Here is a 13,786-nt window from a genome sequence, read left to right on the forward strand (position 1 = left end):
GATCACTAGCCATCGGGGAAATGCAAGTCAAAAGCACAATGAGGTTTCACCTCACCCCAGTTGGAATGTCTCACATACAGAAATCTACCAAAAACAGATTCTGGCAAGGATGTGGGGAAAAAGGGACACTAATCCACTGTTGGTGGGAATGGAATCTGGTAAAGCCACTATGGAAGTCAGTCAGGAAATTCCTCACAAACCTGAATATAACCCTACCATACAACCCAGGCTCCCACTCCTTGGAATTTACCCAAAGGAAATGAAATTGCAAACAAAAGAGTTGGTCTGCACATTAATGTTTATTGCAGCTCAATTCACAAAAGTTAAGACCTGGAACCAACCCAAATGCCCATCAACAGTAGACTGGATAAAGAAATTATGGGTTATGTACTCAATATATTATACAGCAGTAAAAAATAATGAAATCCTGTTATTTGCAACATAATGGAGGAATCTGGAAAACATCATGCTGAGTGAATTAAGCCAGTCCCAAAGAGACAAATATCATATGTTCTCCCTGATTGGTGACAACTAACTGAGCACCAAAGGGGAAACTTGTTGAAGTGAAATGGACACTATGAGAAGCAGTGTCTTGATCAGCCCTTGTCCTGACTGTTAATGTACAATTTAATACTTTATCCATTTTAGTATTTTTTGTTGTTCTAGTACTATTGGTTGAACTCTGTAATTAAAACACAATTATTCTTAGGTGTTTAAATTTAACTTAAAAGTGATCCTTGTTAAATATAAGAGTAGGAATAAGAGAGGGGGAGATGTACAATTTGGGACATGCTCAATCTGACTTGCCCTAAATGGTGGTGTTAGAAATGTGCCAGGGGATTCCAATACAATCTCATCAAGGTGGCATGTACCAATGCCATCTCACTAGACCAAGCGATCAATTTCAGTTCACAATTGATCACACTGATAGGTCTAATAGTTAAAGGGATCACACAAACAAGACTAGTGTCTGCTAATACTAACAGATAGAATAAGAAAGGGAAAGAACAATCCAACATGGGAAGTGGGATACACAGCAGACCCATAGAATGGCAGATGTTCTAAATAGCACTCTGGCCTCAGAATCAGCCCTTAAGGCATGCGGATCTGGCCTAAGAGCCCATGAGATTATTTCAGGCATGGAAAGCCAAGACAGGCAAAAACAAACAAACAAACAAACAAAAACAACAACAACAACAAAAAAAACACACCTAAATGAAAGATCTCTGTGAGTGAGATCCCAGTGGAAAAACGGGTTATCAAAGAAGGAGGTACCTTTCTCTGAAGGGAGGATAGAACTTCCACTTTGACTATGACCTTGTCTAAATAAGATCAGAGTTGGCGAACTCAAAAGCCTTCTATATCTTGGCAACTCTTGACAAGAGCCTTGTGTGATTACTGAAGGCATAAACTAGAGTGTCAATCATTACGTCAACAACAGGAGTCACTGTGCACTTATTCCACATGTAGGATCTCTGTCCTTAATGGGTTGTACAATGTGAATTAATGCTGTAACTAGTACTCAAACAGTATTTTACACTTTGTGTTTCTGTGTGGATGCAAACTGTTGAAATCTTTACTTAATATATACTAAATTGATCTTCTGTATATAAAGATAATTAAAATGAATCTTGATATGAATGGAATGGGAGATGGAGTGGAGGTGGGAGAGTTGCAGGTGGGAGGAAAGTTATGTGGGGGGGAGCCAAAGTTTGTACTTTGAAAATTTATATTTATTAAATAAAAGTCAAAAAAAGGACAAAAAAAGTCTTCATTGGATTCTTATTTCTTTCTTTTTTTTCTTTCTGTATTTGAAAGAGTAATAAAGGGGGGACACACACATACACAGAGAGAGAAAGAGAGAGAGGGAGAAATAGAGAGAGGGATCTTCTGTCTGCTGGCTCATTCCCCAAATGATCATACCAAATATAGGGCTGGTCCAAGGAGAAACCAGGAGCCTGAAACTCCATCTGGGTCTCTTACTTTAATCTCTGTTATTCCCTCTCTTCTAATTTGTAAAATAGATATGGTATTTTTTTCCTACCTACAAGGGTTGTGGTGAAAACTGAGTTTTAATGCAGATGAAACATTTAGAAGAGTGACAAATAAGAATAAGCAATCAATGATTGTTAACTATTCATGATTATGATAATTAATATGAATGTTTTAGAATGCTATTTATTTTGTGAGCATGTTGCTGTGGTCAGAAACTATGTGCATGACACGTATTAGACCTTTATTTCAAGTGCCCTCTAGATGAATTACGAAACACTTAACCTTAAATAAAAGGAGTTTGCTTTAGGAGTGGAATTCTGGAAGACAAAGAACATTTATACAAGATTTCTTTATTTCTTTCTTGTATTAATTCACCAATACCATTTGTTAAAGAAATTTTGCATTCTCCTAATTATTGGCTGATATTAAATTCATGTGTGAGAATTATATGTGGTTAATTAAAGATTCCTTGATTATTCTATCTGAAGAATCCTATCTGGTCAGGCTGTCTTTGCTTTATAGAGAGAAGTCTCATGTTAGTTTTCTGTAGATAGAAGTACTTGGTGTTTTAGCTTGCCATCCTTTCTGAGGAATGTAATTTTTTTCTTCTATTAGAGTGAATATATTTTAATATTTACTTTTGTTTTCACTGACTCTTATGAAATTGTAAATCACAAGCTGTGGCTACTTTGTTTGCTAATGAAACTGTTATCTTCCAAATTAGAATATCAGTGAAGAATATCAATTATTTTCTGAAGCAAATTTCTCAGAAAACACAGTGGAAAAGCTATAAAGGTTCCTACATCCATTATCTTTTTCCTATGTCAATATTGCTTATTATAATTGTGAATCACACTATAGCAAAGGAGATACTTGTAAGTTAAAATAGGAAGATTTGACATGCCATTTGAGGTTATCTACAAGTATATAACACTTATGATACTTGCTTTCCAAAAGTTGTAAAATGTGTACATTACTATTAATTAATAAATTAATACATATCATAATCAATGCATTATTATTAATATGTTTTACTCATATTCTGCATGGTAGTATTATCTAATCAATACTGTTTTGAAAATACCATCAACAATACATCCACTGCAAGAAACCTGATCTAAAACATAAAAAAACATACGTTTCAAGAGAAAAGGCCAGTGGCTTTCCTGTGAATTCAGGATAAATTTAAGGCAGGTCAGGAACCCAGTTTTGAAATCTCCAGGTAAATTGTCAAACAAATAAATAAAGATAAGTAGTTGGAAACATGTTATAAAACTGGAATTAGAAAGGCAGAGCTAAGAAAATACGTGGCAGTAGAGGGCCAGAGGTGGCTGAGGTTAGTTTTATAAAGTGATTTTCACCAACATCAGAAGTCAGAATGAGAAATTAAGATAGATTTTAGATTCGGTGTCTGTAAAGTTTTCATTCTTCTTGTCTAGTGGACTGTTTAGTAGGGACTAAGCACCTCTACTATTTATTTTTGAGTAAGCTGGAGAAACATTTTTAGCTTTAATAAGAAGAGCACATCAGTCTATTCAATTCCTGACACATGTTTCTTATGGAAACAATTTAGTCTCCAGCCTGTAAGTTGCAAGTTTCTCTTTGTGTAGTGCTGAAAGAAATAAACAGGATTTGTGAAAAAGGTTAACATACAGTTTATTCAAGCATAACATGAGTGATGCAGGCCCAGGAGACTCAAGTCCAATGGCTTTTAATGAGTCTTGTGAATTGTTACAAGGTGATCAAATTTTATTCATAATTTGGGTATTATGTTTCTTTACCATTACACAGTGAACATCCATTGCCTTGATCTAAAACAGTAGGTTTTAACTGAACAATGGCAAATTTCCCACAGGTTGGAGATTACTGTTTGTAGAGCAAAATTAGTTACAAATATATTCAGAGACAAGATATGCTGAGAAGAAGGTTACTGATTAATTTTGAGAAGGACATTACTTGAGGTTGCTAAGATGGCTAAATGAAAGAGATACAATGCACACATCACCTAAGTCAAATAGACCTGATAGATAAGATTAATAGCTCTTTCTACTGTACTCCTCTAAAGGGTTCTAGTAGGTGTCTCTCTGGAGTGCTTTATGGGCTTTTTAGGGGTAATTTGTTCTCAGCAGGTAGCCTACTTGTTTTCCTAAGGAGTACCAAATACTGAGGATCAGCATGTCTGACAGCAGACTATTGCTGCCAGCCCTGTTTCAATCAACCAAAATCAAATTGAGAAAAATTTGCAGTTTTAGAAATCAATACATATTACTAGGTAATTTCAAACTGTGTCCTTAGAAAGTAAAGATGACCAAAATGCATTATGAATCAAATGATTCATCTTTTTTTGCCAATAAAACCTACTTGATTGATTCCTTGAAATTATAAAGCAAAATTTACTAGACTTTGGCAAAATAATTCTGTGCCTTCAATGTTTTAATGGAGCAACAGTTAAACAATATTAAACTAATAACTGTAACACTGTTGTAAATTTAATAAACGTCTTTCTCTTGTGGCCCTCAATTTTGTGTAAGTGGAGATAGCCCTGTGATAGAAAGAGGTGCAGGTACTTTTTTAGGGCTTGTATTTTTTTAAGCAGTTATTTCCTTCAGATTCTGGACTAAGACAAAAAAGAATGATAGAAAGATAATAGAACACAGTCTTCATTGTACAATAAAGAAGAGTGTTTAAGTTAATACAGTTAAAAAGAATTAACTACAACAACTGGAGTTAATTTGGAGTAACAGAAAAAATGTTGAAAATATTGAAAAACAGACATGTCACTTGGAAAATTCCCACAAAGGACAGCAGTTTTACTTTTTAGTCTGTTGGGTTTTCCCTGATCCACTATTGGTAGGAGTGGGACACTGTACAACTTTCAGTGACTATACTAAAACGCAGCCATTCTCATAATGGCTATTTAAAAGTTATCAGAGTAAAGTTGCGTATCTTTTCATTTCATTGCATACAACCCACACCTATTTCATAATTAGCTATGGTCTTTTTACTTTTCCTTTGTTGCTCTCTTTTGTTTAGTGAAGCATTAAGCCTTTGACTATAATCTAAATTAAAAAGTGTTATCACTCTCTCTCTCACTGTCTAACTCTGACTGTCAAAACAAAATGTTATCACAAAAATTATAGATGCAGGCCAGTGTTGTGGCCTTAGAACACTAGAACACCTAGACTGTCCTATTAAATTCTAATATACTTGCCTTATGATGAAGGACCCCAAAAGCGGTGCCCTTTTGTGACGACCCCAGATACACAAACTTCAGACCAGGCAATGCAAAAAGCAAGAGGCAGTTTTATTTCATTTGTGCAAATGGGCCCTCTGCTGCCGCAAGCAGCGAGAAAGAGAGGAGCCCCAAGCAGTTATCTCACACAGCTTTTAAGGGGCAAAACCACAAAATTAACATACCATAGGGTGGCGTGAGTTCATTGGGCAACTACAAGGGGAGGGGGTCATTGAGGAGGAGGAATGGGTGGCTACGTGCCCTACGTGCCTTGTGGTTTCTTTGTTAAGCTTGGACAAGGGGAGGGGGTCGTTGAGCAGTGAGGAAGTATAGTCAGTGGAAAAGTACTGGGTCAAAGTTCCTGTTTTTCTATCTTATCAAGGCCACCTTTAGAGCGGCTCTCGGCGGCTCTTGGTTGCTCCCTTCATTCCCCCATTTTCTCTTTGAACTAATTTTAATCCTAAAATTTGTGCGCCTGCTACTGTTAAAGCTGTTGGCAAGGGGTTGTGGGGGATATCTTCCTGATCGGGTAGATCCCAGGAATCTAGTCCCAGGACTATCTGGCATACATCTGGGTGGAGAGAAGGCCACCACGTTCCTGGTACCCGAGTGTCGCTGGTCGACCAGGCCACGCTACCCGAAGGAGAGATCACCTCCCAAGTGAGCTTTTGTGGCCCGTGGGGGTTTGAAAGGGACGAACTGGATAGGGTGAGACTGAGACTGGGGCGAATTATAAGCAGTACAGGCAACAGGCTAATGATTACAAACATTAGGCAGCTTTTAAAAGTCTTATCTTGAGGGGATTTTGAGTGCGCTGGAGTTCCCATCTCGACGGTTCACTTGTGTCCTTGCTCGAACTCCCCTCCTTTTCTGATGTCTTTTTGACGTGAGAGGCGTGAACCCAAGCCGCGATTCCGTCCACCTTCACTGCTGTCGGCGTTGTTAGGAGTACGGTGTAGGGCGCCTTCCAACGCGGCTCGAGGGTCCTGGACTGATGTCTGCGGACGTAAACTGAATCTCCGATCTGGAAAGGGTGTGGCACTGTAAGGCACTTGGATTGGTATACTGCTGCTAGAGGTTTCCACATGTGCCTCTGAATCAGTTGCAAAGCTCTCAGTTGGGTCTGCAAACTAGGGGAATTGGCATAAGAGTCAATGCTGGGCCCCAACAAGTCAGCTATTGGGGGAGGACCCCCATACAATATTTCATACGGAGTTAACCCAAACGCGGAGGGAGTGTTGTGGGCCCAGAATAAGGCCATTGGTAGCAACTCGACCCAGTCTGTAGTGCCAGTCTCCATCATTAATTTGGTTAAGGTCTCCTTAATTGTTCTATTCATGCGCTCTACCTGTCCTGAACTCTGGGGTCTATAAGCACAATGTAATTTCCAATCAATCCCCAGCACCTTGGCCACCAACTGATTTACCCGGGAGACAAAGGCCGGCCCATTATCGGATCCCAGTACCTTAGGCAGGCCAAACCGCGGAAAGATTTCTTCCAGGATTTTCTTGACCACCACCTGCGCTGTTTCCTTCTTTACCGGAAAAGCCTCTGTCCAGCCGGAAAAAGTGTCTACAAATACTAGGAGATACTTAATTCCATACCTACCGGGATGGATCTCGGTAAAGTCCACCTCCCAGTTCGTTCCCGGGCATGCCCCTCACATCCTTGCTCCCTCTGGTACTTTAATACACTTTGGATTTACTTTTGCACAAGGAACACAGGATTCTGTCGCTTGTTTTACTAATGAGTCCAGTCCTATTATGAAGTGGGTTAGTTCCTCTCTGCCCAGTAGGGCCTTTAACTTTTTATGCCCCAAGTGGGTCCATCTATGGAGGTCTTTTATGAGGTCCTTGGCTTCCTTTCTTGGCAGTACTGTTTTCCCCTGGATCTCCCAGACCTTACGCTGGTCATTGTACACGCCTCCCAGTCTTTGGATGGCTGTCACATCTTGCTCCGAATATGACCACCCAGGGTTATTTGAGGTTTCAGATGACTGTGTTACTAGAGCGACGCTGTCGGTATAAATGTTTACCCTCCGATTCTTATTGGCATGGAGCGTTTGGGTGAGGGCAACCAGTTCAGCCTTCTGTGCCGAAGTCCCTGGGGGCAGAGCAGAGGCCCATATGACAGTTTCCCCATCCACCACTGACACCCCTGCCTTTCTCTCACCTTGGTGCAAGAAGCTGCTTCCGTCCGTATACCAGGTGACTGCGTTTGACAGGGGTAGATGGGTCAGGTCCTCTCGGGTCCCGTGCACTTCGGCTAACACTTGGTGGCAGTCATGATCGACTTGTGATTCAGACCCCGGCTCAGGAAGCAGGGTGGCCGGGTTGAACGAGGCAGCAGTCCCATACCGGATCTGTTCAGGGTTGAGCAACATGGCCTGGTAGTGGGTGATCCTGGTGTTCGAGAGCCATCTGTCTGGTGGTTGGCGGATGACGGCCTCGATGGCATGGGGTGCCACCGGAAATCTGCCAAGTCCTGGTGTAGGGCTTCATCAAACAGTGCAGGGGAGTTCTTGAACCTTTGGGGAAGCCTGGTCCACGTTAGTTGTCCTGAAAACCCAGTCTCCGGGTCTTTCCGCTCGAAGGCAAAGAGAGGTTGACTCTGGGGACTCAGTCTTAGGCAAAAGAAGGCATCTTTTAAGTCAAGCACCATATACCAAGTTCGGGTCTGGGGCAGGGTGCTCAGCAGGTTGTACGGGTTAGGTACCGTAGGGTGAATGTCCTCAACCCTACGGTTTACTTCCTGTAGGTCTTGCACTGGCCTGTAATCATTGGAGCCAGGCTTTTTGACTGGTAACAAAGGGGTATTCCAAGGTGACTGACAAGGTCTCAATATGCCCAGTTTTATTAGTCTCTGTATGTGTGGCCGAATTCCGACCTTTGCCTCCGTAGCCATAGGGTATTGGCGGATAGATACGGGAGTGGCCGTGGGCTTCAGGTTTACTGTCACCGGGGGCTGTGGGACAGCAAGCCCTACTTCTCCCATCTCCACCCAAGACTAGGGGAATTTAGTAAGCCATTCAGATGCTACTTGGGGTTGAGCTGGTAGGGGGCACTCATGAAGGCGGTGTTCGTCTTCCAACCGAAGGGTCAACACATGGAGGGGTTGGCCTGCTGGGCCGACTACTGTGGCTCCCTTGTCTTTGAAATGGATCTGGGCCCCAACCTTTGAGAGCAGATCCCTTCCCAGCAGGGGGTATGGGCAGTCCGGCACTAGTAAGAACGAATGCGTGACCCGCCCTGTTGCCAGGTCAACCTTATGCTCAGTAGTCCATTTGTACAACTTTCTTCCGGTGGCCCCCTGGACCCATGATGTCTTGGAACTGAGAGGGCCCTCAGCTGTGGTAAGAACTGAATGCTGGGCTCCAGTGTTGACCAGAAAGGTGACTGGTCGGCCTCCCACTTTCAGGGTTACCCGGGGCTCAGGGGGAGGCTCCTGGCCCTGATCTACCTATTCGTTGTCTTCCAATGACAGGACCGGAGCAGTTCTCTGCTGGGGTCTTGGCCGTCCCTTGTTCGGACAGTCCCTAGCCCAATGCCCTCTTTCTTTACAGTAGGTGCACTGGTCTCGTTCCACTCTCGGTCTCCGTTTGTCTCCCAGGTCCCTGTCTTGCCTGCCCTTGTCTAGTCCTGTTTTTGACCCTGCAACTACAGTGGCCAGGACCTTAAAAATCCTGCCGGAGTTTCCTCACTACCCTGCACAATCGCACGTACCTTGGCCAAATTGGTGGGGCATCTTCCTGCACCCCAGAGACCTGTCAGGAGAACCTGGCGATAGAGACGGAGTCGCTCCCTACCCGCTGCCGTATTGAAGTCCCAGTTTGGTCGAGTCAGCGGGAACACTTCATCAATCTCGTTAGGTAGCTGAGTGGGATGGCCATCATCCCCCGGCACATTTTTGCGGGCCTCTGTGGAAACCCACTGCCGCTCTTCCGTGGTCAGGACGGCCTGTAAAAGCTGCTGACAATCATCCCAAGTGGGTTGGTGGGTTAACAGAATCGACTCAATCAGGCCTGTGAGGGCCTGAGGGTCCTGCGAAAATGGGGGGTTGTGGGTTTTCCAGTTGTAGAGATCTGACATGGAGAATGGCCAATACTGAAGCTCCCCCCCCACCGAACACAATGGGAATGCCTGGGATGCCCAATAATCCCCCCTTCCCTTTGCTCTCGGCGGAGGCGCAGGCGAGTATTTGGCGGTGATGGGTCTCGTAGGGGAGTGGGTTGTGGTCCCCCTGATTCTTGGACCATTGAGTCTGGGGACGGGGCAGAGGGAGGCACCTCCCTCAATGCCGGACGGTTGTATAGCGGTGGGGGATCCAAAAGGAGGAGGTCCTCCTGTCCATCTGAAAGGACGGGTGGACACGTTGTTTTCAGTGGTTGAAGTTCTTTTAGGGGATAGAGATCGGAGGTTGGCGGGGGACCTTGCACTGGGATTCCTGCCGGAGCAGGGATCAGGGAGTTGAGGAGGGAAGCGGGGGAGGCCTGGGACCCCCACCAACTTCCTCCTTATCTTTCTGCTGACGGTCTTTGATGTCTCCATGTGTGAGGAAAGGCTTAACCCAAAGCGGGGGTTTCCAGGTCAAGTCTTCCCACACCGTGATATATGGCACTTGGTCTGGATGTCCCCCTCCACCCTTACAGCAGACTTTGTCTTTAACCTGCAAAATTAAGTCAAGGTTAAAGGTTCCTTCCTTCGGCCACCTGACACCAAAAGTGGGCCATTCGGAGGTGCAAAGCGCCACCCACTCCTTTTTGCGGACTTCCATCGACAACCTGTGGGCGATCTCTCGAACCTCCTTCCAGTGTCCTAGAGTCAGGCTCAAAGGTGTTGTTAATTGTTGCCCCATGATGACAGATGGGGGAGACAGTAAGAAACAAAGAATGACAGAAAACAGCGACACACAGAACACAAATCACAAGCTGTGTAGCAACAGACCAAGACAAAAACGAAACTAAAATTTCAGATGGGAGCGGCCGTCTGGCCAGGCTCTCCCCTGGAAGAAGGGAAATGTTCTCTTTCCCCTCTTCCCAGACCACCACTGGAGCGTCCTCCAGGGTTGGACCAGGGGTCTCAGGACACGTCTGTCTCCCCCACTGGTCCAATACTGTCAATACTGAGCCTGTACAGGCGCCCCAGGATGGATTCCATGTCACCCTGGCAGACAAGGACAAACAGTACAAACCACGATTACAAACATATACAAGTAAGCAAACTTACCTCCGTCAGGCCGATGGAGTGTGGGAGTCTGGGGTCTCCCAAATCCCGGACGAGGCCCCAAATGAAGGACCCCAAAAGCGGTGCCCTTTTGTGACGACCCCAGATACACAGACTCCAGACCAGGCAATGTAAAAAGCAAGAGGCAGTTTTATTTCATTTGCAGAAATGGGCCCTCTGCTGCCGCAAGCAGCGAGAAAGAGAGGAGCCCCGAGCAGTTATCTCACACAGCTTTTAAGGGGCAAAACCACAAAATTAACATACCATAGGGTGGCGTGAGTTCATTGGGCAACTACAAGGGGAGGGGGTCATTGAGGAGGAGGAACGGGTGGCTACGTGCCCTACGTGCCTTGTGGTTTCTTTGTTAAGCTTGGACAAGGGGAGGGGGTCGTTGAGCAGTGAGGAAGTATAGTCAGTGGAAAAGTACTGGGTCAAAGTTCCTGTTTTTCTATCTTATCAAGGCCACCTTTAGGGTGGCTCTCGGTGGCTCTCGGCCGCTCCCTTCAATGATATATTCTTTCATCTACTCATCTCTCATTGCATTCATTTTTTTGCTTATTACATATACATCAGTATGTGTCTTGTGAAATATTTCACTATGCATGCCTTCATTAGAGGTCAATATTTGATCATGCATCTTTTTCTTATTTTTTGGCACACAATAAACTAATTGTACCATTTAGTTAGTGTAAGCTCAATTTACAGTAAAAAATAGACCATTAATATAATGTCAAAAAGGACACTCTCATTTCCAGTCAATCTTCACTCCCAGAGGCAACCACTGTCTGATTTTTATCACCATGCATTAGCTTTGCCCAGTCTAGAAGTTTCTAAGTGTGAAAGTATATACTATGTATTTTATTATTTTCTAAAGATTTATTTATTTATTTGAAAGTCAGAGTTACACAGAGAGAGGAGAGGCAGAAAGAGGTCTTCTGTCCAATGGTTCACTCCCCAGATGGCTGCAATGGGCGGAGCTGTGCCGATCTGAAGCCAGGAGCCAGGAGCTTCTTCTATGTCTCACACGGGGCGCAGGGGCCCAAGGACTTGGGCCATCCTCTACTGCTTTCCCAGGCCACAGCAGAGAGCTGGATTGGAAGAGGAGCAGCTGGGACTAGAACCAGCGACCATATGGAATGCCGGCACCTCAGGCCAGGGCGTTAACCTGCTGTGCCACAGCGCTGGCCCCTCAAATTCCTAATATAAGGTGATTTCCAAAGGTTCATGGAAAAATAGAATGAAACCAAAATGGGAGTGGACATTTAGACTAGCAGTAAAAACACCCTTGTGGGGCACACAGCCCAAATTGGCTTTGTTACCTGGCTCCTGTTCCTAACTCCAGTTTCTTGAAATTATATACCCTGGGAATCAGCAATGTTTCTAGTAGTTGGGTCCCTGTCACTGACGTGGGAGAATTGGAATGCGTTACAGGATTTTCTCTCTCTCTTTCTCTCTCTCTCCCTTTCTGCATCTAATAATAAATAAAATAAATATAATATATACAATACAAATACATATTATTTATAGCATGACATTTCAAAATCCATGTATATATTTCTCATATTATTCAATTCCCATGAGCTTTTTGAAGACTCCTTGAATAAATAATGAGATTGAAGGGAGTAGGGAAATAAGCAGGTTATTTATAAGTTGCACATGGAAAAAATAAAAAGCAGAGGAAAACAGACATTTCTGAAAAGAAAATAATAGTAAGCAGAAGTTGTCACCATATATTAAATCACAAATTCATGATATGAATATGTGACATATGCATGCTTAAAACATGAATTTAAAAAGACACTATGGAAAGCGTCTCAAATGCATTTAAAATATTATATACTTGAAGTATTAATATTTAAGCCCCAAAATATATGTTTGAGGTTGGAAAGGAACACATGAGCTTTTAAAAAAAAAAAAAAAACTAATAAAAACTGTATTCCCACAACAGATACTGAAAATTGATAATGGAGAAAATATTTCAAAGTCAATCACATAAAATATTGGGAGGTATTTTAGTATTTCCTTGATATTTTAGTTAGAGAAACCTTTATAAACACGACACTGCTGGCACTGAGAAGACACTGCAATGCTGGAGCTTTGACATTATAAGAGGCCTGAGTAGACTTTTTAGAATCAAATTCCTCTCAAATTTCTTGTCCCTCCCTTCTCAACACAGGTAAATACTTACTGCAAAGTTCACTTACCTGCCTGACTAGATTTACCAAAACACGCACACAACTGCCTTTGAACTTCTTACTGAAATTTCATTAGCCAGAACAGACTTAACTCATATCTAGAAAGAAAGACTGAAGTTGGCCAACATACCTGGATAGAATTTTCTGACACACATTGTCTGTTTAGTCCTTATCCACAATTTCTTTAAAAAAAAATATTTTTTTTTTTTCAGGTGAAAGTGGGCTTGAGGCAAGCAGCCTGCAGACTCATTTATTTCAGTTAGTACAACAGCTTATATAGTCAAGACCAGCCAATCCGGTCAAGGGGCAGTCTATGCCCCAACCAATCACAGCCTGTTGCCAGGCAGGCTCTGTTGCCTGGTGGGTTTCAAAGCCATTCCTGAGTAACTGATGCTCACTTGCCAGCGGCCATCTTGGCATGGCCTTCTCATTCCACCACAGTGGTAGACATTGCAATTGATCCTCAAAAATACAGATCATAACAGACTGATGTGAACATTTATATATAACAAATTCGACAACCTAAGAAAAATGAATGGATTCTTAAAAAACATACAAGCTACCAATACTGAATCAGGAAGGAAAATAAAATTTGACTATGCCATTAACCCATAAGGAGATTTTTTTTTTAACTTTTATTTAATGAATATAAATTTCCAAAGTACGGCTTATGGATTATAATGGCTTCCCCCCCATAATGTCCCTCCCACCCGCAACCCTCCCCTTTCCCACTCCCTCTCCCCTTCCATTCACATGAGGCTTCATTTCCCTTTCTCTTTATATACAGAAGATCAGTTTAGCATACATTAAGTAAAGATTTCAACAGTTTGCTCCCACACAGAAACATAAAGTGAAAAATAATAGATGATTTTTTTTTAAATGATGATGAAATCAGATCAGACCTATTGTCATGTTTAATCCCAGTGAGACTCAAGTTGGGAATTAATAATTTCTTCTTTTTTTTTTTACAGAAGATCAGTTTAGTATACATTAAGTAAAGATTTCAACAGTTTGCACCCCCATAGAAACACAAAGTGAAATATACTGTTTGAGTACTCGTTATAGCATTAAGTCTCAATGTACAGCACATTAAGGACAGAGATCCTACATGAGGAGTAAGTGCACAGTGACTCCTGTTGTTG

The 13,786-nt window shown here is 42.8% G+C and overlaps 2 protein-coding genes across 2 annotated transcripts; both read right to left on the reverse strand.

Moving 5' to 3' along the window:
- Window positions 1–5,946: 5,946 nt before the first annotated feature.
- Window positions 5,947–8,878, reverse strand: LOC108176401 (uncharacterized; the record flags this gene model as incomplete). Its single annotated transcript, XM_070073237.1, is given in 2 exon segments — window positions 5,947–7,498; window positions 7,585–8,878. Coding segments are annotated over 2 exon segments (2,796 nt in total), but the record flags the coding sequence as incomplete, so codon positions are not given.
- A 5-nt stretch (window positions 8,879–8,883) lies between these two features.
- Window positions 8,884–9,774, reverse strand: LOC138849514 (uncharacterized). The gene has a single exon (XM_070073238.1). It carries the CDS (start codon window positions 9,772–9,774, stop codon window positions 8,884–8,886), a length of 891 nt encoding a protein of 296 aa, XP_069929339.1.
- Window positions 9,775–13,786: the final 4,012 nt, after the last annotated feature.

This window comes from Oryctolagus cuniculus, chromosome 4, assembly GCF_964237555.1.
Source record: "Oryctolagus cuniculus chromosome 4, mOryCun1.1, whole genome shotgun sequence".
Lineage (NCBI taxonomy): Eukaryota > Metazoa > Chordata > Mammalia > Lagomorpha > Leporidae > Oryctolagus > Oryctolagus cuniculus.